At 38.9% G+C, this 25,531-nt stretch overlaps 1 protein-coding gene across 1 annotated transcript; it reads left to right on the plus strand.

Annotated features, from left to right (window-relative positions):
- Positions 1-24,979, plus strand: TIMMDC1 (translocase of inner mitochondrial membrane domain containing 1). Its single transcript, XM_025375586.1, has 7 exons — positions 1-818; positions 2,566-2,731; positions 5,379-5,467; positions 5,802-5,869; positions 13,971-14,049; positions 17,715-17,825; positions 24,492-24,979. The coding sequence occupies exons 1-7, from the start codon at positions 625-627 to the stop codon at positions 24,640-24,642; spliced, it is 858 nt and encodes a 285-aa protein (XP_025231371.1). The 5' UTR covers positions 1-624; the 3' UTR covers positions 24,643-24,979.
- The last annotated feature ends 552 nt before the right edge of the window (positions 24,980-25,531 follow it).

Below are 25,531 nucleotides of genomic sequence, written 5' to 3' on the forward strand. Positions count from 1 at the left end.
TTTTTTTTGAGACGGATTTTCGCTCTTGTTGACCAGGCTGGAGTGCAGTGGTGTGATCTCGGCTCACTGCAACCTCCGCCTCCTGGGTTCAAGCGGTTGTCCTGCCTCAGCCTCCCAAGTAGCTAGGATTACAGGCGCCCGCCACAATGCCCAGCTAATTCCTGGCATTTTAATTACGCTAAATTACTTCAACCTATGACCACCTCAAGCTGAATGTAACTAGCCGCAGACGCTGTTTGCATGACCCAGGAACCACTAAGACACGGAATGAACGCCTGCCGGGACCACGCAGAGCTTCACTACCGGCAGCCAACTCACTTCCGTGGTGGACTCAGCACAGCAGTGGCCCGACCCGCCCTCAACCGGAAGTCTTTTGGGCTCCGGCTTTGCCGTCGCCCGGCCCCCTGGCCTTTGCCCCGGTTGGGCGGGACTTCCTGTGTCGTATTTCCAAGGACTCTAAAGCGAGGCCCAGGACTGAAGGCGTTGGTGTCGAGCCCTCTGGCATAGGGTTATCCTGGGCCAAATGCACGGATTCTCACCTCGTACAGTTACGCTCTCCCGCGGCACGTCCGGGAGGACTTGAAGTCTTGAAGGCTCAATTTGTCCGTAGGTCGAGAGAAGGACATGGAGGTGCCGCCACCGGCACCGCGGAGCTTTCTCTGTAGAGCCTTGTGTCCATTTCCCCGAGTCTTTGCTGCCGAAGCTGTGACTGCAGATTCGGAAGCCCTTGCGGAGCGTCAGAAGCGGCCTCTCTACGTCCCAGAGCCCTATTACCCGGAATCTGGATGGGACCGCCTCCAGGAGCTGTTTGCCAAAGAGTAAAAGTGCCTGGGGTCTGAAGTGGGTAGGGGGACGCGAAAGCGATGTCCTGCAGCGTTGGCGGCCTGGGTCAGCCTTAGGACGCCAGTGTGCTTCATTTTTAAATTATATTTAAAGGTTCTGATATTTGTAACCCAAACTTGTATCTTTTTTTTTTTTTTTTTTTTTTCGCAGACAGGGTCTTGCTCTGTCGTCCAGGCTGGAGTGCTCTGGTGCGATCTCGGCTCACTGCAACCTCTGCCTCTCGGACTCGAGTGATCCTCCCACTTCAGCCTCCCGATTAATTGGGACTACAGGCGCGCGCCACCACGCCTGGCTAATTTTTTTAAAATATATTTTTTATAGACAGGGTTCTTACCCTGCTGCCCAGGCTGGTCTTGAACTCTTGGACTTAGGTGATCCTCCTACCTCAGCCTCCCAAAGTGCTGGGATTACAGGCATGAGCCACCGCGCCAGCCCAAACTCGTATTTTTTTTTTTTTTTTTTTTTTTGAGACAGCCGTGCTCTATCGCCCGGGCTGGAGTGCAGTGGTGCGATCTTGGCTCACTGCACCCTCCACCTCCGGGGTTCAAGCGGTTCTCCTGCCTCAGCCTCCCGAGTAGTTGGGATTACAGTTGCCCACTACCATGTCCAGCTAATTTTTGTATTTTTAGTGGAGACGGGATTTCACCATTCAGCAGTCTGGTCTCGAATTCCTGACCTCATGTGATCTGCCTGCTTCCGCCTCCCAAAGTGCTGGGATTACAGGCGTGTGTTACCGTTGTTGGACTGCGCCCGGCCTAGAATGGCAATTATTTCATAGTAACTTAAGACAGCTATTTGTTAGAGCAGTTTCAGGATGACATCTTGGAAGCTTCATTAGCAGTTCTAGCTTCTTACGCGTTTGAGAGTAACAAACTGAATTAAATAGTAGCTTTTCCTTATTATTTTAGATTAGCATGTGCCACCCACTGCATAGTGAACTTTCTCAGTGCGTTTTTTAAAAAACATGTATTTATTTGTTTATTTTTAGAGCCAGGATCTTTGCTGTGTTGCTATGCTGTCCAGAACTGGGCTCAAGTCCTGCCTCAGCCTCCTAAGTAGCTGTGACTACAGGCATGTGCCACTGTGCCCAGCCCAGTGCTTTTATTAATACAGTCCTATCTGAGTATTTCATGAAATTATTTAGTAAAATAGAATTTAGATTTTTTGTCTTAACGTCCACGTTTTTTTTTTCTTTGATACATTGCCCTAAAATCTCACGAGTTGGTGTGATTTCTTAAAGTTAGCTTAAGATTTAAACGGAAATATTGGTCTATCTAACTCACAAATTCTTCCTGTTTCTAGGGGTGTAATAGTCATCAAATAAAAGCACCTTTTAAAAAACTTTTTATTGAAGTAGGAAATGCGTTTCAAAAAATGTACATAAGTAGACTGATGAATGCATTTTCACAGACTGAACATAGCTGTACCCAACACTCAGAAGGAAACGGCAACTATTATCACATCCCAAAAGCTCCCTTTGTGCCTTTTCCAGTCATTGTCTTTTCAGGAGTTGCCACTATCCTAATTCTAACAGCATAGCTTCGTTTTGTCTGAGACTTACGTTCCTTTTAATATAACTGAACTGTTTAATTCATCTGAGGATTCTACCTATGATGAAAAATGTTGTGGTGTTAGCATTCGGGATAATTCTGATTATAGATTCTTTTGGAGAGTAATGTCCATAAACTAATCCCAAACAACATTGTCTTTTTGATGTTGTAGTGAACAGCAGAGAATTTCAAAGGAACTTGCTGATATCTGTAAGATGGCAGCTACAGCAGGCGTCCTCGGCTGGGTGTATGGGGGTATACCAGCTTTCATTCATGCTAAACGACGATACATTGAGCAGAGCCAGGCAGAAATTTATCATAACAGGTTTGATGCTGTGGTATGTACTGGTGGTCTAAAGAAATTTAGGGCACACTGACTTAGCAATTCACTTTACACTTAATCATTCAATTAGCTTGTGGGGATGGAGGGATGTTTTAAAGTGTCAGAGTAAAGAAATAAAGTCTATACTTAATAACAGTGGAAGTACTAACATTAAAGTGCCTGCATGTGGCTTGAGACTACTTCCTTATCTTCAGAACAGACATGTTTGGCATCACCACTGTGGCTTTTCTTTCTGAAATATCTTTCTTCCAATCCCCTGCTAAATCATCAAGGCTCAACTGTAACATATTTACCTCATTCACAAAGCCTCCCTGAGTATAGGAGCTTACACTAAGACAATAGTTAACATTTATAACTTTATAGAGTGCTAACTCATTTGTTACATCATTAGATCTGTACATCAGTTCTATGAGAATATTAAAGCTCAGAGAATTTTTAACTTTTTATTTTGAAATTATGGCAGGCTTGAAAGTTGCAAAAATAGTACAAAGATTTCCTATATAACTTTCATCCAGATACTCCACTGTTAACATTTTACCGTATTTTATCATTCTTCCTCTGTATAATATGTACTAATTTTTTCTGAACTACTTGACAGTAGGTTCTAGACATGATGAATACTTCAGTATGTATTTCCTAAAAACAAGGAAATTCTCTTATACAACCACGATTATAATATCAAGATCAGGAAATTAACACTGATATAGTACTATTACCTTATTTAAAGACATGTAAATTTTGCTAGTTACGCCACAGTATCATTTATTTTAAAAATAAATTAAAAATATGTATTTTTCAGAAGTTAGGCTTGAGTTCTTATTAAAAAATTGAAAAAATTTTTTTGTCTGGTCCAGAAACTGACCCTGATCACAGGTTGAATTTGCCTGTGGTGCTGCTTTGGTCTCATTTAGTCTGGAAGAGTTTCTCTTTGTCTTTCATGGCCTTGACTATGGGTGATTTATTTTGTAGAATATCCCTCAGTTTGGGTATGTTTGATGGTTTCTCATGATTGCATTCAGGCTATGTTTTTTGACAGGAATACCCTAGACCTGCAATTAAATTAGAAACCTATGATATCTCTGTCCCTTTACTGGTGATATTTACTTTAGTTACTTGGTTAAGATGGCCTCTGCCAACTATACACTGTAAAATTACTATGTAATTTTATAAGTAATTTGTAAGTTTGTAATTTATAAGTATTTTGAGTACTTGTTAGTTCCTTTGAGACTATGTAAATATCCTGCTTTACATCAAATTTCTACTATATAAAGGCTATTATAAACTATAATATTTCTACTATCTAAAAACTATTCTAAATTATAAATGCTATCTTAGCATTTGATTTTTTTAAAAAAAAAATTTTTTTCATTTGTTTATTTTTTGAGACAGAGTCTCACTCTGTTGCCCAGGCTGCAGTACAGTGGCACAATCTTGGCTTGTTGCAACCTCCACTTCCCAGGCTCACTCGATTCTCCTGCCTCAGCCTCGCGAGTAGCTGGGACTGTAGGCATGTGCCACCACTCCCAGCTAATTTTTGTATTTTTTGTAGAGACAGGGTTTTGCTATGTTGCCCAGGCTGATCTCAAACTCCTCAGCTCAAGCAGTTCACCCTCCTGGGCCTCCCAAAGGGTTGGGATTATAGGTGTGAGCCACCGTGCCTAGCCTATTTTTATTTTTTAATTAATTAATTTTTTTTTTGAAATTTTTTGAGGCAGGGTCTTGCTGCCTCAGTGCAGGCTGGAGCGCAGTGGCGGGATCATAGCTTACCACAACCTCAAACTTCTGGACTCAAGGTTTCCTCCCTCCTCAACCTTCCGAGTAGCTAGGACTGCAAACACACATCATGATGCCCAGCTAATTTTTAAATTTTTTTTGTAGAGGCAGGATCTCGCTATGTTGCCCAGGCTGGTCTTAAACTTGTTGGCTCAAGTGATCCTCCCTCGTTGCCTCCCAAAGTGCTGAGATTACAGGCATGAGCCACCATACCCAGGCAGTTTTAGCATTTAGTGATGATTCTTGCCTGTAACAATTATGACTGTGGTGGCCAAATGGGCATTTTCTAAAGTCTATCATTCTTTCTACATTTATTTGTTAGTATTATGCTCTAAGGAAGTGTTTTCCCTTCCCCCTCTATTTACATATTTATTTATCTATTTATAATTTATTTCTATCAGTAGGGTCTCATGGATTCTTATTTTATTCTGTAGATTTATAATTCGTTACAGGTTGAGCATCACAAATCTGAAATCCTGAATGCTCAGATTCAAAACTTTTTGAGCATTGACATGTCATTCAAAGAAATTGCTCACTGGAGCATTTCAGATTTCGGTTTTTTGGATTTGGGATACTCAAGCAGTAAGTGTTAAATACGCATATTCCCAAATCTGAAAAAATCCGAAATCCAAAACACTTCTGGTCTCAAGTATCAGATAAGGGATACTCAACCATTTTTCATCTCCTGACAGGAAAAGCTACACATGGAACTTCAATAATTAAAGAATAATATTTCTAGAGATTTTCTAGTGTTTCTGTCTGTTTAAGTGTACCTGACTAATCCATGGCTAAAATTCCTCTACCACAGTTCTAGAATAGGGAAAATATGATGGTGTCTTAGAACCTCACAGTTTTTAAATTAACTTTAGCAATCTGCACATCGTGCTGCTGCACGAGGCTTCATTCGTTATGGCTGGCGCTGGAGTTGGAGAACTACAGCATTTGTGACTATATTCAAGTAAGTTCACTCTGAATTGTGAGATAGTGACTTTTCTTGATACGGTTTTAGGAGTGTGTCTTTTGAGCGGGTGGGGTTATGAAAACTGAATACCCACATGAAAGTGATTCATAATGCCTTTTTTTTTTTTCCCCAAGAACTTTTGTCTGTGTAAAAGACTGGTGCAGTTATGGTTTTATAGCCATGTCTGGAACACATTGAAGGGCCTAGACTAGGACCAGGGGTTGATATAGTAGACTTTTCTAAATCTATTAAGTCAGTGAAAATAACACTAAAGAAGGTAAATGGGATATGCCTTAAATCTTATATTTTCCTTCTCCTCCCTTTTTCCCAGCACAGTGAGCACTAGTCTGAATGTATACCGAAATAAAGATGCCCTAAGCCATTTTGTAATTGCAGGAGGTAAGGCATTTTTGTTTATATTTTTCAATCTTCTCAAATATAGTTTAGAAAATATGTAAGGACTTATACATCAGAACTACTGAATTCTTTGGTTGGCTTCCCATCGCATCTCATCAACATTCATGCAAAATGTATTTATGGACAGTGTTGTGCTTCACCCTTGATATACTCAATGGGCAAAACAGCAAGGCCCTTGCTTTCTTTGAATTTTAATGTCTAATATGTATGTGATAAAACAGGTTGCTGTGATAGAAAGTAACAATTCGGTGGAACAATGGCATCTCATATGGACAGGGTAGTCAGAGAAGGCCTTTCTGAGGAAGTGACATTTGAGCTGATACCCAAAGAATAGGAAGGAACAAGACTTGCAAGGAAGGGTGTCCTAAATAGAGGGAACATAAAGGGGGGAAGGCTCTAAGGCAATACATTTCCTTAAAAGCAGGATAGTAACCTGGTGAGTGAGGGTAAGAGTAGCTTGAGATGAGATTGGTGAGGACGGTAGGAAGGGACTAAATTTTTTATGCTAAGAACTTGGATTTTATTTTAAAGCTTTCTGCCTCTAGTATATATGTCTTCTTTTAAATGAGCATTAAAAATAGAAAGTACAATGGTGATTACCAGAGACTGGATATGGGGTTAGGAAGATGTTGGTCAAAGGATACAAAATTTCATTTAGACAGGAGGAATAAGTTCAAGAGATCTATTTAGAACATGGTAACTGTGGTTAATAACAGTGTATTGTATACTTCAAAATTGCTTTTAAAAAGTAGATTTTTGTAATCCCAGCACTTCGGGAGGCCAAGGCAAGTGGATCACCTGAGGTCAGGAGTTTGAGAGCAGCCTGGCCAACATGGTGAAACCCCCTCTCTACTAAAAATACAAAAATTAGCTGGGCGTGGTGGCAGGTGCCTGTAATCCCAGCTACTTGGGAGGCTGAGGCAGGAGAATCACTTGAACCCAGGAGGCAGAGGTTACAGTTAGCCGAGATCACACCATTGCACTCCAACCTGGGCAACAAGAGTGAAACTCTGTCTCAAAAAAAAAAAAAAAAAAGTAGATTTTAAATGTTCTCACCACAAAAAATGGTATGTGAAGTAACGTGTAGGTTAATTCGCTTAATTTAGACATTCCACAATATATACGTATTTCAAAACATGTATACCATATGTGTACAATTTTTACTTGTCAGATTTAAAAAATAATTTTAAAATGAGCATTCGTTTCAGAAAGGTAAATTAAGTTAACTGCCGTATACACTCAATCACTAACTGATGTACATTCTTGTACGTACAAAAACACACATACATATTCTGAACATGTTTGTTTTTGTTTTTGTTTTTGTTTTTTTGAGAATCAGTCCCTCTTCTTGAATGCACTTTCTCACTACCACGATTAATTTTGTTCGGCTCCTACTTAACCTTACTTTTCAAAGTCTAGATCATTTGTCAGCCTCAGCTTCCCTAGAGAGTTCTCCCTAGCCATTTTCCTATGTTTAGTTCTGTTTAGGTGTCTTTCCCCTGTGTTCACATACTTCACTATTTTTTTCTTTATCTTTGATTTTCTGCAGTTTGAAAATGATATGCCCCGGTATAATTTTGAGGAACATTTACTGTGCTTGGTGTTTTCTGAACTTTCTGGATCTGTGGTTTGTTGTCTGACTTACTTTAAGATAAATTCTCAGTTATTGTTTCAAAGATTTCTTTAGCTTTCTCTTCTCCTTCTGGTGTTCTAATACACTTACACCTTTCGTAATTGTTTCACAGTTCTTGGATATTTTATCTGTTTGTTTGTTTGGTTTTGGTGGGGGAGGTTCCCATCTTTTTTCTCTTTGTCTTTCGGTTTTGGAAGTGTCTGTTAATACGTCTTCAAGCTCAGGGATTCTTTCCTCAGCTGTGTCCAGTCTACTGTTCTTGAGTTCTGTCACAGTGGGTTTTTAATTGTTTTATTGCTAGCATTTCTCTTTGATTCTCTCTTAGAATTTCCATCTTTCTGCTTATATTGCCTATCTGTTCTTGCATGCTATCTACTTTATCCATTAGAGCCCTTAGCATATTAGTCATAGTTGCTTTAAACTCTTCGTCTGGTAAGTCCAGTATCCCCATCATATCTGAGTCTGGTTTTGGTGCTTACTCTGTTAGTCTTACTTGGTCTCTTCAAACTGCTTTTGCCTTTTGGGATGCCTTGTAATTTTTTTTCTTAATAGCTGGACATGATGTACCTGGGTAAAAAGGAATTGTGGTAAATAGGTCTTTAGTAATTTGGTATTAAGATGTGGGAGAGGGAAAGTGTTTTATAGTCCTGTGATTAGGTTCTTAGTCTTTTAGTGAGCCTGTGCCTCTGAAATGTTAACTTCACAAGTGCTTTTCATTTTTTTTCCTCTCCTTTGGTGGGACAGGATACTACAGTGGGTTGGAATGGGTATTTCCCTTCTCCCACATGGGAGACTAGAGCAGTTGCATTTGGATATTCCCCAGATTGGTTCATCTCTGACAAAACCCCAGTAGGTTGGGCTGTGCAAAACCGTTTATCTTGAGGGCAGGCCTTGGTGAGAATAACAGAATGTTCTGGCATATTTCATAATGGTTACTTTTCTTCCCCCTTGCCAGAAGCCTGAGGGGATTTTTCTCAGATCTTTACTGGGAGAACCTGGTAGAGCTCCTGGAGTGTGGGGACCCTCTGTGACTGGGCCCCCTACAGTTTTTATGTCTTAGACTTTTCTATACTGAGCTTCCAGCGATTTATCATTTATAGTCAAGGTTTCCTACTCTGGTACTGGTTTCCATGGAGGCTTCTGCTCATGGGTTTCTACTATAATAAGGTGTGATTCTCTGTACTTATCTGTCTGTCTCTCCTATTTTGAGGGCAGCAGTTTACCCATGGTCTCACTTCTTTGATGCATCTAAGAAGAGTTGTCAGTTTTTCCATTTGTTTAGTAATAAGTGTTAAATTGTTGTTAACACTTGTTGTTAGGAATAAGTGTTAAATTCTAAACTTCTCACATGCCATACCAGAAACTGGAAGTCTCCCTTTGCTTTTTGCCCCACATCTTGACAAGCTGATAAGAAAGCCCAAGTGCTACCTTGATTGACACCGGCAAGAAGTTTCAACCATTCAAGCTCAGGCCTACATGAGGGACCTCTTGCTCTAGCCCCACCTTCTAAAACCACAAGCCAGTCAGTCACCCTTCAGGTTCTCAAGTAATTTTGGGATGTGCTTGGGATCCTGCCTTGCTCTCCCTAGAAAGCCTCATTATGTGTATAATAAACCTAATACCTCTTAGTACCTCTCGGTACTTTCGCATCTCAATATCTAATTCAAATTTTGGGTAGGGAAGTTTATTGTCTCTGGAGGGTAACCACAACATCTTGGATGTAGAAAAGCCAAATGAATTCAGAAAACCGTTGGAAGGCCAGGTGCAGTGGCTCATGCCTGTCATCCCAGTGCTTTGGGAGGCCAAGGCAGGCAGATCTCTTGAGGTTGAGAGTTCGAGACCGGTCTGGCCAACATGGTGAAACCCCGTCTCTACTAAAAATACAAAAATTAGCTAGGCGTGGTGGTGCATGTCTGTAATCCCAGCTACTTGGGAGGCTGAGGCAGGAGAATGACGTGAACCCAGGAGGCGGAGCTTGCAGTTAGCCAAGATGGTGCCACTGTACTCCAGCCTGGGCTACAGAGCAAGACTCTGTCTCAAAAGAAAAAAAAAAAAGTTAAGCATAATTTAGTGTGCAATTCAGCAGTTCCATGTCTTAGAATCTGCCCAAGATAAATGAAAACATGTCCACGCAAAGACTTACATATAAATTTTTATAGTGGTGTTATTCCTGACAGCCTCAAACTTAAACAACCCATAAGTTCATCAACTAGTGAATGGGTAAATAAAATGCATGTCCATTCACGTGAATATTTTCATCAATGAAAAACTGATACTTGCTGCAACATGAATAAAACTTAAAAACATTAAGTGAAAGAAGCTAGACACGTAAGACTTCATAATGTGTAGTTCTATTCATATGAAATGTCCAGAATAAGCAAATCTGTAGAGTTAGAAAGTACATTAGTGGACTGAGGTAAGATTGGGAACCAGGAGTAACCACAAAGGGGCATGGGGGATCTTTTTGTAATGATGGAATCATTTTAAAATTGGATTTTGGTGATGATTATATAACAATGCAACTAATTTTTTTTTTTTTTTTTTTGAGACGGAGTCTTGCTCTGTCACTCAGGCTGGAGTGCAGTGGCGTGATCTCAGCTCACTGCAACCTCCACTCCCGGGTTCAAGCGATTCTCCTGCCTCAGCCTCCCAAGTAGCTGGGACTACAGGCGCAGTCCACCACGCCTGGCTAATTTTTTTTTTGTATTTTTAGTAGAGACGAGGTGTCGCCGTGTTAGCCAGGATGGTCTCCATCTCCTGACCTTGTGATCCGCCTGCCTCGGCCTCCCAAAGTGCTGGGATTTCAGGCATGAGCCACTGTGCCCGGCCACTAAATTTTTTTACTACAAATTATTGAATTGTACATTTCAGTGAATTTTGTGTGATGTAAATTATACCTCAATAAAACTGTTAAAAATACACTAACACAGAAGGGGAAAAAAGCAGTGCTTTTAGATAGGAAGAAGCAAAATTGTCTGTATTTGTAGGTGATATTTTAAAAGATGACTTGAAAAATTATTGCTAGTTAGTAAAGTGTAAATATATAAATAGGCTTTTTATATTTCAATGGTTACTTGAAAAGTAAAAAATTTTCTTTATAATAATACCAAGAATGTAATATAATAAGGAATAAATTTAATAAATGTACAACTTCTCTGAAGAAAATTACAAATCATAAATAATAAAAATGGGGAAATAGTTGATAGTTAACCCAGTATTTTTCTACTTCATTTATAAATTGAAAGCAATTCAAATCAAAATTACAGACTTTTTTTAAAAAAAAGAACTTGATACAATATCTAAATCATATCTAAAATGCTGATTATATGAGCATAGCAAAGATATTTCAGAAAAAAATGATGAGGGGTTCTTGCAACTGTAAAATTAAAATCTGTATAAAGTTACAATAAAGAGGACAGTGAGGTATTGGTCAATCTGTGGAATGGAATTCAAAGGTCAGGAACAAAACGAAGCACACACAAGTAAGTAAAGGTGATATTTCACATTTGTGGGGAAAGAATAGACCATTCATGGGCTGGAACAGTTAACTATTTGGAAAGACATTATATCTGTATTCAGTTCAACAAAATTAGTTAACATTTATTATGTTGCTTATGTAAAAAACGTCCATAAAAGATTAGGGAAAGTTTAGAAGTAAATGTGTCTCTGATTTCTGCATAGGAAGAGATATAAATGTGTACATATACACAGTTGACCTTTGAACAACACTGAAAACAGCTTTGAACACAATAGCAATGCTGACCTCCACCCTGCGCAGTTGAAAAATCCACATATAACTTTTGACTCCCCCAAAAGTTAACTATTAATAGCCTACTGTTCTCCAGAAGCCTTACCAATAACATAAACAGTTGATTCACACGTAAATAGATTGGTATCTACGTATATTTTATGCACTTAAAGACACACATTTTTCTTAATTTTTTTTTTGATATTTCTAGGCTAGACAGTTTATCTGCAAGTTTTTTCAAATTATTGCACATTTCCAAAACATTTTTCAGTATATTTATTGAAAAAAATTCATGTGTCCGGGCATGGTGGCTCATGCCTGTAATCCCAGCACTTTGGGAAGCCGAGGCAGGCATGTCACTTGAGGTCAGGAGTTCGAGACCAGCCTGGCCAACATGGTGAAATCCCATCTCTACTAAAAAATGTTTAAAAAGTAGCCAGGTATGGTGGCGCACACCTGTAGTCCCACCTACTTGGTAGGCTGAGGTGGGGGAGAATAACTTGAACCCAGGAGGTGGAGGTTGCAGTGAACCAAGATCGTGACATTGCACCGCAGCCTGGGCAGCAGAGTGAGACTGTCTTAAAAAAAAAAAATCATGTGTAAGTAAATCTGCACAGTTCAAACTCGTGTTTATCAACTGTATATATTTTTAAGCATAAGAACTAAGAAACTAGGAAACAGGAAACCACAGTTTTGGCCACGTAAAATTTTTAAACTTATCTATGTCATAAATACTATAGGAGACATTAAACGTAAACAACGCCAAAATAATATTATGTGCAGATAATGGATAAAAGCTCTAATACATCAAAAAGAAAGGATAGCTCAGTTGAAGATTGGACAAAGGACATGAATTTGTAATTCACAGACGTACCATAAATAACTTGTAAACCTAGGGAAAAACAACTTCTTTTCTCTACTAATCAGAGAAATGCAACTTAAAATTACATACCACTTCTGGCCTATCGAATTGGAAAAAATAAACTAAGAGAATGCAGAAGACTAGATTACTAGCATACTTTTATTTGGAAAATAAGTTTATGCATCCTTTTTGAATAGCAGTTTAGTAATCTAAGTCAAAGGCCTTAAAAATGTTTATATTTATACCCTTTGACCCAGAAATTTCATTTCTGTGAGTTCATCCTAAGGAAACAGTCAAATGTATAAAAAGATTATTTGTGGAGGGATTATCATCACACCTTTATTTAAAATATCTATAAATAGAGAATCTAAGTGTTAGACAAAAATTTGTGGTACCTCCATGCAATGGAACCAGGAGGGAGAAAACTTAGTAATACAGAATTTAATAATATGTTCTGTGAAAATAAAAAATTTAATATGTACACCATGACACCAGTTTTTGTGTTTTTGTTTTGTTTTGTTATTTTAGACAGAGTCTTGCTCTCTTGCCCAGGCTGGAGTGCAGTGACACAATCTCCGCTCACTGCAACCTCTGCTGCCCGGGTTCTAGTGATTCTCCTGCCTCAGCCTCCCGCGTAGCTGGGATTACAGGTGTGTGCCACCATGCCTAGCTAATTTTTGTATTTTTAGTAGAGATGGGGTTTCAGCATTTTGGCCAGGCTGGTCTTGAACTCCTGACCTCATGATCCACCCATCTCAGCTTCCCAAAGTGCTGGGATTACAGATGTGAGCCACTGTGCCCAGCCCCAGTTTTTTTTGTTGTTGTTTGTTTTTTTTTGTTTGGAGGATCAGAAAAAAAGACTCACTCATTGCTGACTCTGGGTAATGGGATTAAAGGTGATTTTGGTTCTGGTGAATTTTGAAAATTTTTAAAATGAATATATAGTACTTAAAAATATAAACCTCAACTGTTATTTCTTTTATTTTTTGAAACAGAGTCTCATTCTTTCGCTGAGGCTAGAGTGCGGGAGTGTGATATCTGCTCACGGCAGCCTCCGCCTCTGGGGTTGAAACAATTCTCGTGCCCTCAGCCTCCTGAGTAGCTGGGATTACAGGCGTGCACCACCATACCTGGCTAATTTTTGTATTTTTAGTAGAGACAAGGTTTTGCCATGTTGCCCAGGCTGGCTTAGAACTCCTGACCTCAAGTGATCTGCCCACCTTGGCCTCCCAAAGTGTTGAGATTACAGGTGTGAGCCACTGCACCTGGCCTCAAATGTTACTCTTTAAAAAGTGTTACCACCTTAGGTGGTATTAGTTGCATTGTGCATAGTGAAAGGAAAATGAATGAGCATGATTGATGCACAGTCCCAGCAGAAAGGAAAGAAGGCCAAATGCTGCTTTCTTGTCACCCTGCCTGAGTGGTGTCATGTAGCAGTACAGAGAGAGTGAGTCTAGGGGAAGGCATAAACTGGAGGGGCTAGTGAAGGTTTTTTACTTTTTTATTTTCCTTGAAGAAAGAAGAAAGAAAGAGAAGGGGGAAAACATTTTCAAGTTTTTAAGGAGAGTTGGAGAAAAATGAAGCAGAATAAATGGATCCATAGAACAGATTGGAGATTTTTTTTGTAGGAGAGATGTTTCTTCCTTTGAATCTGCGGAGTGGATGGGAAACTGCCTGTGTTGGCATATTAGATTCAGGAAGTATAGGCTGTAGTTCTATATTAACATTGGATTCGGAAAGCTCACTTAGGGATTTGTGCCCATTTTATAGAAGGAAAGTTTTAAAATAGGATTCTAGTATTTAAAGATGATTTAATACTGCCTTTCTTGTTTTTAAATAGCTGTCACGGGAAGTCTTTTTAGAATAAACTTAGGCCTGCGTGGCCTGGTGGCTGGTGGTATAATTGGAGCCTTGCTGGGGTAAGCATTAACACGGTTTGGTTCTAGATTGGCACAACTTTCATTAATGCCTTGCCTATTAAAAAATCTCATTTATTTTCAAAAAACAAATTTAATCCTTAGAATCTATAAAAGATCTCTACTCTTGTATTGGTAGTAGCTTTGACTGTCCAGTTCTAATTCTACCCCAATAGTTTATCTTACTTACAGTTTTTTTTATAGTTTATTTTACTTAACAGCTATTTCAAAAAATAACATTTATTCAGTACAACTATCTAAGGTAGGGCCCTTATTCAAAATTCCTTTTTACCGGGTAAAACTGTTTAAAAACTGCTAACACCTGAAACTATAGTTTGAACAAACGTATTTATGGGAGCAGGGAAAAAAGAACAAAAAACAATTAATTAACAGGCATATTATATAAAAATTGTTGGTAGGATTTTATTTGTTTTGCTTAACCCCGTCTCTACTAAAAAATACAAAAAACTAGCCGGGCGAGGTGGCGGGCGCCTGTAGTCCCAGCTACTCGGGAGGCTGAGGCAGGAGAATGGCGTAAACCCGGGAGGCGGAGCTTGCAGTGAGCTGAGATCTGGCCACTGCACTCCAGTCTGGGCGACAGAGCGAGACTCCATCTCAAAAAAAAAAAAAAAAAAGTTCTTACCCCAACTTTTTACTTTGAACAATTTCAAACCTGCAGAAAAGTGGAATGAATTAGTACATTAAAACCCCATATACCCTTCACCTAGATTCACCAATTGTTAATGCCTTGGTGATGTTTTCCATATCTGTGTATATGTGTGGGATGTGAATATATTTCTTTTTCTTTCCCTTTGCTTCTTGGATAAACTGTTTGAGACCTCATAATACTTTGCCTCCATATATATTAGCATGTATCTCCCACGATGAAGAAGACTCTTCCATGAAATCATAATACAATTATCACAGTAAACATCGTTTCAACACAACTATCTAAGTTAGGGTCTATATTAAAAACTCCTCAATTATCATACTAATGTCCACAATGTTTCTCCATTTTGTTTGATCATCCCATCATGATTACATTAATGTACTTTTGTCAAGAATACAACATAGGTGAAGTTGTATCCTCATGTATCACATCGGGAGATATTCTGTTACCCATTATAAGTAATATTAACTTCAATTACTTGATATATTGGTTTTCTGCTGTGTAACAAATTACCACGAACTGAGCATGTATTGCATGTGAAACAACACCCTTGTAGTTCTATAGATTATAAGTTTGGCTGGGTTTCACTGCTCAAGATTTTACAAGGCCAAAGTCAAGCTCTTGGCCGGGCTGGGCTCTTTCCTGGAGGCTCTGGGGAAAAATCAGTTTCCAAGCTCATTCAGGTTGTTGACAATTTAGTTCCTTGTGGCCAGGCACAGTGGCTCACACCTGTAATCCCAGCATTTTGGGAGGCCGAGGTGGGCAGATCACTTGAGGTCAGGAGTTTGAGACCAGCCTGGCCAACAGGGTGAAACACTGTCCCTACTAAAAATAGAAAAATTAGCCAGGCACGGTGGCAGGTGCCTGTAATCCGAGATACTCAGGAGGCTGAGGCAGGAGAATTGCTTGAACCCCATATACCCTTCACCTAGGCAGAGGCAGAGGTTGGAGTGAGCCAGTATTGCACCATTGCACTCCAGCCTGGGCAACAGAGTAAGACTCAGTCTCAAAAAAAAAAAAAAAAGAGAGAGGAAAAGCAAAAAAAGAATTTAGTTTCTTGTGCCTGGAGGAGGTCTGAGGTCCATGTTTCCTTGTTGGCTGTGAGCCAGACTATTCTCTGTTCCTGGAGGCCACCACCCATATATCTTCTCCCAGGACCCCTTTGTGTTTAAACCAGCTATAGTACATTGACTCCTTCTCATACTTCGAATCTTCAACTTCTACTCTGCCACCAGCCAGGGAAAACTCTGCTTTTAAGTGTTCACTCAGATATCTATCTCCTTTTTCATTACCTCAGATTCAACTAATTAGTAACCTTAATTACATTTCTCACATAAATTTTGCCATGTATGATAATATAATCATGGGCATAATATATTCACTGTTGAGTGATTAGGCAGGATATTTGGGGGGACCACTTTAGAATTCTGCCTACCACATTTGGTTAAGGTGTTATCTGTTCAGTGCCTCCATTGCAAAGATATCTTTTTCCCAATGTGATTAATTAGTAATCTGGAGGGTGACACTGAATATCCTGCTCTCCAACTATCTTTTCATCATGTGTTTTTAATGATCCATTGACGACCCATGCTGTAATCGGTTTGTTACTAGAAAGGTGGTTGTAAATGTTGATAAGCTAATTCTGTCAGTTCTTCTGTTTTTATTAGTTGGTATTTGACTAGAAGAGTGCTACCTTCCTCCTGCACCTGTTCACCCCTTTTTCTACCTCCTTTAAAGGAGAAGATAATGCTATAGATTTAATGATTTTTTTAAAATTTAAATTAAATAAAATCAGCATGTCATAATCTACTACTGCCATTACTTTTGTTGTAGTGTTAATATACCAGTTTGGTTTGAAGGGAAGACTTGTAGAAGTTAGCAACAAAAATATTTTATATTGTGGTAATAAACACATAGCATAACATTCACCATCTTAATCATACTTTAAGTGTATAGTTCAGAAATGCTAAGTATATTCACATTGTGTGTGAGATCTCTAGAACTTTTTTCTCTTGCGAAATGAAACTATATCCGTTAAAAACTAATTTTCCCTCCTCATACCCTCCAGCCCTCAGCAAACATATTTCTACTTTCTGTTTCTATGATTTTGACTACTTTATATACTTCATATGAGTAGAATCATACAGTATTTTCCTTTTGTGACTAGCTTATTTTACTTAGCATAATAATGTCCTTGAGGTTTATCTATGTTGTAGCCTGTGACGGATTGCCCTCTTTTTTAAGGCTGCATAATACTCCATTGTATGTGTATGTCACATTTTCTTTAGCCATCTGTCAGTGAACATTTATGTTGCCAAGTAAAAGTAGTTTTTAGTATGAGGTTACTTAAATTGTAGCTGGAGGAAATTTAAGGTATGTGAAGGTCAAATACTTCTAGTTTGAGAACACAAGAACCAAATTCTCTTCATCACTATAGCAATTATTATCTAAATCAGTTTCTCAGTGGGTTGCTATTGGCATTGTTGGTGAGACAGTTATGCCAGACTCTTGAACTTTAGGATATTTTGGTGATCCCACCCTCAAAAGCCAGTAGCATCCCTTCCTCAACCAAAAATGCCTTCCACATTTCCTGTCTCCTAGAGGAGCTGGTGCCATTCTGAACTAGAAATTTCATTTCTGAGAATTCTTTGGTGTGGGACTACTTACTAGATCCTGTCATAATTATATACTTTTTTCTCTTCGTTTTGATTTATTTCTCATTCGTCATAAAAACAACCAGTTTCTAGATCTGTTGTTTTATTATATATCAGTTAACTTTAGGAGGTTGTAGTGATTGTTTTTCTCTGTTGTTCAGACCAGAGAAGAGATTACCTCAATGTTTTTCTTTGTTTGACAAGGACACTTTAATTCTCAAATGTTCCTATACCTAATAGTGAACAAGTGGCTCTGGTGTTGCTCACACCTTAGCAGAGAATCTCACATGTTGCAAGGTCTAATGATTCTTTTTTCCTAAGCTTTCCCTCTCCTTTCTTCTCAGTACTCCTGTAGGAGGCCTGCTGATGGCATTTCAGAAGTACTCTGGTGAGACTATTCAGGAGAGAAAACAGAAGAATCGAAAGGCGCTCCATGAGCTAAAACTGGAAGAGTGGTAAGGAACATGTTAAGCCCAGGGAATCTTGGCTGTCTTGCCCCAGGCCTTATATAGTGGTGCTCTGTTAAACTTGTGTACTCTAAACTGCCACTCAGTTCAAAGAAGAGTTTATTTTTACTGAGTCCTTCAACTCATTCTGTACATTGTCTTTTAATCTATTTAAGGAGAATGGAAAAATGAAAGACATTAATTTTAATTTTAATTTAACAAAGGTCTTTCTTTGCATTTTTTTTTTAAGTTAAAATGTTGTAAATCTTACTTGCTTGCATATTTTTTATATTCCTATGTTCTTGACTGCATAGGAAATTACCTAAAGGGAATATTCACCAAGGAGTGAGCTTTACCTGGCTTACTTAAAAAGTGACATCCTTAGCCAGGCAGGGTGGCTCATGCCTGTAATCCCAGCACTTTGGGAGGCCAAGACAGTTGGATCACCTGAGGTCAGGAGTTCGAGACCAGCCTGGCCAACATGGCGAAACACCATCTCTACTAAAAATACAAAAATTAGCTGAGCATGGTGGCACGTGCCTGTAGTCCCGGCTCCTCAAGGAGGCTGAGGCAGGAGAATCACTTGAACCCAGGAGGTGGAGGTTTCAGTGAGCCATGATTACGCTCCAGCCTGGGCCACAGATCAAGACTCCATCTCAAAACAGGAGAAGAAGTGACATCTTTTTTTTTTGCACAAATATGTATGTAAGACACAGCATGTTAAGTCTCCACAAAGATTCTATTTCTTGCTGTAGACACAGAGGAATTAGGTGGACAGTGGTTGTTCATGCACTGAATGCCACTGAGGAGCATGAAAACTTTTACCTATTGCATCTAATCATTTCCTGGGATGCAATTTGTGGGGTAGGGCAATCAGACTGATAGCTGACTTTGCACAGATTCAGTGTGTAAGATGAATATAACAGGCTGCTATCTAGTGCTCCTGAGTACAAATGATTCTCACTAGTTCAGCTTCCTGGGTACCTAAGATAGCATTGGCTGCTGCTGCTGTTTTGGTATTATAATTGGATAGATAAGAAATCATTTTTTTCCAATGTTTTCATTTGAAACCTCCATTTCTGCTAACCACACACACACATACATGGAAATTCTTAAGAGCTGTAGTCCATTATCCAAAGACTTATGTGCTATATGAGGAAAAAAGCATTGAGGTTGCAGTGAGCCGAGATCACACCACTGCACTCCAGTCTGGGCCACAGAGCAAGACTTCATCTCAAAAAAATAAATTAAAAATTTAAAAAATAAATGAAAAATTAAAAACTGCAGAAGTTTGTCAGTGATTTAGGGATCAGTGATTTTGAGATGGAAAAGCTTAAGAATGGCTGGCTAAGGCCATTCTAAGGTCATTCACCTGGAGTCTTCCACCACTGGCAACGCTGCCAATTCTAGTGGTTGAGCTGTCATGTGCACTGCCTGAAGACTGGCCCATCCAGGGCCTGCTGCCACCATTTACCTCCCCCCATCCGGTTAACAGCAGATTTGCCAGCAGAAAACTTACAGGTCAGGAGAGAATGGGATGACACATTCAGAATGCTGAAAGGAGAAAACAAACAAAAAAACCCCAAAAAACTCCTGCAAAGAGTATTATACCTAGCAAAGCTGTTCTTCCAAAATGAAGGAGAAATAGTCTTCCCAAGACAGGCAAACACTGAGGGAATTCATCACTACTGGACTGCCTTATAAGAAATGCTTAAAGAACTCCCGCATGTGAATGCAAAAGTATGGTAACTACCATTATGGAAACACATGAAAGAATAAAACTCACTAGTAGAGCAGATAGATACACAAATAAGAATGAGAAAGGAATCAAACCTTATAATTACAAAAATCCACCAACTATGGAAGTAAATAAGAGGGGAAGAAAGGAACAAAGATTATACAGAACAACCAGGAAACAATTAACAAAATGACAGGAGTAAATCCATACCCACAATAACAACGTGGAATATAAACACTTTAAATTCCCCAATTAAAGATTTAGACTGGCTGAATGAACAAAAAAGAATTTAAAGACTCAACTATATATACTGACTACAAGAGACTCACTTCACCTGTAAAGGTACAGATAGGCTGAAAGTAAAGGGATAGAAAAAGATGTTCATGCAAATGGAAACCATAAATGAGCAGGAATAGCTATACTTAGGCCAGATAAAATAGACTTTAAATAAAAAACTACAAAAAGAGACAAGGTCATTATATAATGATAAAGAGATTAATTCAGCAAGAGGAAATAACTGTAAATATATATACATCCAACACGAGGGCATCCATTTTTATATAAACAAATAATATTAGAGCTAAAGGGAGAGATAAACCCTAATGTAATAGCTGGGGACTTCAACACCGCACTCCCAGCACTGGACAGATCGTGTAGACAGAAAATCAACAAAGAAACATCAGACTTAAACTGTACTATAGATCAAATGGATCTAGCAGACATTTACAGAACATCACATCCAAGAGCTGCAAAATACACCTTTTTCTTATCTTGGAATGTTCTTCAGGATAAACCATATGTTAAGCTACAAAACAAGTCTCAACAATTTTTTAAAGCTCAAAATAACATCAAGTATTTTTTCAGGCCATAGCAGGATAAAACTAGAAATCAGTAACAGGAAGGACTTTGGAAACAGTGCAGATACACAGAAATTAAATAATATGCTCCAGAACAATGAATAGGTCAGTGAAAAAAGAAGGAAATTAAAAAATTTCTTGAAACAAATGAAGGTAGAAACACATCATACCAAAACCTATGGGATACAACAAAAGTATCACTAACAGGTATGTTTACAGCAATAAATGCCTCCATCAAAAAGTAGAAATGTTTCAGATAAACAACCTAACACTGCGCCTGAGGGAACTCGAAAAGCAAGAACAAACCAAACCCAAAATCAGTAGAAGAAAATAAATAAAAATATCAGAGCAGAGCTGAGTGAAATAGAGACTTAAAAAAACACACACACACACACACAAAAGAACTAAATGAAAAGTTCGTTTCTTGAAAACAAACAAAATCAAGAAACTACTAGTTAGACTAAGAAAAAAAGACCCAATTAAGTTAAAAAACAAAAAAGGAGACATTACAACTGATACCACGGACATACTTGTATCATTAGAGATTATTATGAAACAACTATATGGCAAGAAATTGGAAAAGCTACATGAAAGGGATATGTTCCTGAAACCCTATAATCTATTGAGATTGAGCCGAGAAGTAATAGAAAACCTGAACAGACCAATAACAAGTAACAAGATTGAACTGGTAATAAAAAGTCTCCCAACAAAGAAAAGTCCAGGACCACATGGCTTCGTTGCTAAATTCTGCCAAACAGTTAAAGAAGAATTAAGACCAATTCTCAAACTATTCCAAAATATTGAAGATGAGAGAATTCTTCCAAACTCAGTCTACAAGGCCAGCATTACCCTTATACAACAAAAACCAGACAAGGGCACGTTAAAAAACAACACCACCACCACCTACAGGCCAATGTATTCTACAAAACAATCCTTAACAAAATACTAGCAAACCAAATCCAAGGGTACATCAAAAAGATTATACATCATGAACAAGTGGGATTTATCCTAGGGATGCAAGGATGGTGCAACATACACAAATCAATAAATGTGGTACATCATATAAACAGAAGGAAGAACAAAAACCATATGATCATCTCAATAAATGCAGAGAAAACATTTGGTAAAATTCAACACCCCTTCATGATAACACCTCCCAAAAAGTTAGGGGTAGAAGGACTATTTCTCAGTACAATAAAGGCCATATATGCCAGACTCACAGCTAATATCATACTGAACAGGGAAAAATGAAAAGCTTTTCCCTCAAAGAACTGGAATGAAATAGGAATGCTCACTCTTACCAGTCTTATTCAACATAGTATTGGAAATCCTAGCCAGAGCAGTTAGGCAAGAAAAAGAAATAAAAGGCATTGGAGGCCAGGCACCATTGCTCACACTTGTAATCCCAGCGCTTAGGAGGCTGAGGCAGGTGGATCACTTGAGGTCAGGAGTTCAAGACCAGCCTGGCCAACATAGTGAAACCCCGTGTCTACTAAAAATACAAAAATTAGCTGGGTGTGGTGGTGCACACCTGTAATCCCAACTACTTGGGAGGCTGAGGCAGGAGGATTGTTTGAGCCTGGAAGGTGGAGGTTGCAGTGAGCCAAGATGGCGCCACTGCACTCCAGCCTGAGTGACAGAATGAGACAAAAGAAAATTAGCCGGTCACAGTAGTGCATGCCTATAGCCCCAGTTACTTGGGAGACTAAGGCCAGTGGATCCCTTGAGCCCAGGAATTCAAGGCAGCAGTGAGCCATGATCGTGTTACTGCACTCCAGCCTGGGCAACAAAGTAAGTCCCTGTCTCTTCAAAAAAAAAAAAAGAGTGGGGCAGGGGGTTGGGGGGAAACTTGTGTTTCTCAAAAAATACATACAAGTGGCTAAAAAATATATGAGGAAGTATTCAACATAACTAATCAGGGAAATGCAAATCAAAACCACAGTGCAATGTGGTTTGGGGACAGTTTGGGGAATTGGGGTGATATTTACCCCAATTAGAATGTTTGTTATCAAAAAGACAATAAATTTTGGCAAGGATGCAGAAAGAAAAGGGAACTCATGTACTTTTGGTAGGAATGCAAATTAGTACAGCCATTATAGAAACGGTATGGAAGTTCCTCAGAGAACTGAAAATAGAGCTACTGTATGATCCAGCAATCTTCCCTACTGGGTATTTATCCAAGGAAAAGAAACCAGCATATCAAAGAGTTATCTGCACCCCCATGCTTATTGCAGCACTATTCATAATAGCCAAGGTAGGGAATCAATGTCATTGTCCAACAGATGAATGGATAAAGAAAATGTGGTATATGTACACCATAGAATACTATTCAGCCATAATAAAGAATGAAATTCTGTCATTTATGGGAACGTGGATGAGCCTGTAGGACATTGTTGTGTAAAATAAGTCATACACTTACAAATACTGCATGTTCTGTTGCTCATGTGGGAGCTAAAAAATGGGCTCACAGAAGTAAAGAGTAGAATTATGGTTACCGGAGGCTGAGGGGACAGGGAGAAGCATAAGAAGAGGAGATTTAAGGGATTGATTAATAAATACAAAATTATAACTGGATTGGAGGGATAAGTTCTAGGGTTCTGTGGCACTGTAGGATGACTGTAGTTAATAATAATTTATTGTGTATTTTCAAGTAGCTAGAAGAGAGGATGTTTGAATGGTCCCAACAGTATGAAATGATAAATGTTTGAGGTGGTGCATATGCTAATTACCCTGATTTGAGGTGATGCATATGCTAATTACCCCAATTTGATCATTACACATTGTATATGAAAATATCACTTTGTACTTCATAAATATGTACAATTATTAGTTTCAATTGTAAGAAGGATAGATAAAAACAACTTGAATCATAGTAATGAAAGAATACTTTGGCAGAATGAAAGTGTCAAAATTGTATAGCATATACACCTATGTGTGTTTATGTGTGTGTGTGATATTTCTAAGGACGGTTAATTCAATAAACGTTTAAGTGTCTTGTATGTGCCTACTTCTTCGCTTGAAAATAATACAGGAAAATCAAATTGAGAGTCAAGAAAATTGCCTCAATGAGCAGAAAATGTAGAAAACTGACTATAGAGCTATAGAAGAACAAATGACCAAATCTGTTTGTGAAGAGTTGAGAAGAAGCTTTAACCCTGATAATCACTTAAGGAAGATACTAATACTTGATTTAGAAACAGAACTGATCTATTATTTGGAAATTAGATTTTAACTCTTCATGAATGTAAATCTATAGTGTTGTTCTATCTGACTTTTCTCTACCTAGGATTACCTTTTTTTTTTTTCTTTTAAGACGGAGTCTCTCTCTGTCACCCAGGCTGGAGTGCAGTGGTGCTATCTTGACTCACTGCAAGCTCCGCCTCCCAGGTTCATGCCATTCTCCTGCCTCAGCTTCCTGAGTAGCTGGGACTACAGGTGTCCGCCACCACGCCCGGCTAATTTTTTCTATTTTTAATATAGACAGGGTTTCACCATGTTAGCCAGGATGGTCTCGATCTCCTGACCTTGTGATCCGCCCGCCTCAGCCTCCCAAAGTGCTGGGGAGGCATGAGCCTTTACGCCCACTGATTACCATTGTTACAGCCTTTGTCCAGTTCCTACAAGGTCTGGTCACAGAGTTTAAGAGTGGCAAGGTACTCACATTCCCCCAGCCCTGGGAGCAAGAGGAGAGCAAGACTTCAAGCCTTCACACCTTAGCACAAAGTGTGTTGGTTCCCACACATCACTCCTGTGAGAACTCTAGGACCCAGCATACTAGGAATATCTTACGGATCAGAACTGTCACCACAAGGGTATCCATTATGGTAATGTGAAAATCATAATTGGCTTTCTTCTCTCCTAACCTATTAGAATATAGAATATAGTCTCCTCGTAGAATATAGTTTTACAAAGGAGAGAAGAGAGTTACTGCATTTGAAGTGCAGGCAGCAGTGTTCACTTCTAAGTTGCTGTACCAAAGCAGGGAGGAAAAGACAAATGCTATCCTTTTTGTTTTAAATCTGTAAGAACTAAAGAAATGGAGCAGTATTTGATTTATCCTTTTTTTTTTTTTGATTACAGGAAAGCCAGACTACAAGTTACTGAGGACCTCCCTGAGAAAATTGAAAGTAGTTTACAGGAAAATGAACCTGAGAATGATGCTACGAAAATTGAAGCACTGCTAAACCTTCCTAGAAACCCTTCAGTAGTAGATAAACAAGACAAGGACTGAAAGTGCTCTGAACTTGAAACTCACTGGAGAGTTGAAGGGAGCTATGCTGCCATGTCCGTTGAATGCCAACAGACAGGCCACTCTTTCTTTGGTCAGCCTGCTGACAAACGTAAGTGCTGGTACCTGTGGTGGCAGTGGCTTGCTCTTGTCTTTTTCTTTTATTTTCTTTTTAAGAATGGGGCTGTTGTACACTCTCTTTACTTATCCTTAAATTTAAATACATATTTATGTTTGTATTAATCTGTCAATATATACATACATGAATATATCCACTCATCTAGATTTTAAGCAGTAAATAAAACATTTCCCAAAAGATTAAAGTTGAATTTTACAGTTCATATATTCATGTGGTCCTTTGAAAGGGTATTCTAGAAATCACTGGAAGGAGGAGAGGAAAGAACCAGGTAGGCAAATGGTCTGTGAAACCCTTGGGTCCTGGAAGCAGTGTGAGTGTAAACATGTAGTAGTGTTTGGTTTACTCTTAATAAAGGTGATTTATTTCCCACTTGAAATAAATACAAATTCAACAAAAAGTAGATCAGTGTTATTAAAGAAACTGTTCAACTTTGTTTCTTCCCTTAGTATTGCTGACAAAGTATTGCTGTAGAATACAGGAATTACTTAGAATAGGAACATAGTCATCACAACTGTTACTAAATGGAAAAGAAAAGAATTTCTGAATTAATTATTCCTGTCAATACAGGAAACACTTCTAGTATCTTATGTTGGTATTAGACCTCTCTGCCTGCATTGAGAATATAGTTTTACATAGTAGCAAGGTTTGTGAAGCAGCATAGTGAGGTAGCTAAAGCCATGGGCTGCCTCTAAAGGCTTTGAATCCCAGCCATGTGGCTTAGCCATGAGATGTGCATTTGAGAAATGTTGTCGT

This window comes from Theropithecus gelada, chromosome 2 (assembly GCF_003255815.1).
Source record: "Theropithecus gelada isolate Dixy chromosome 2, Tgel_1.0, whole genome shotgun sequence".
Taxonomy (NCBI): Eukaryota; Metazoa; Chordata; class Mammalia; order Primates; family Cercopithecidae; genus Theropithecus; species Theropithecus gelada.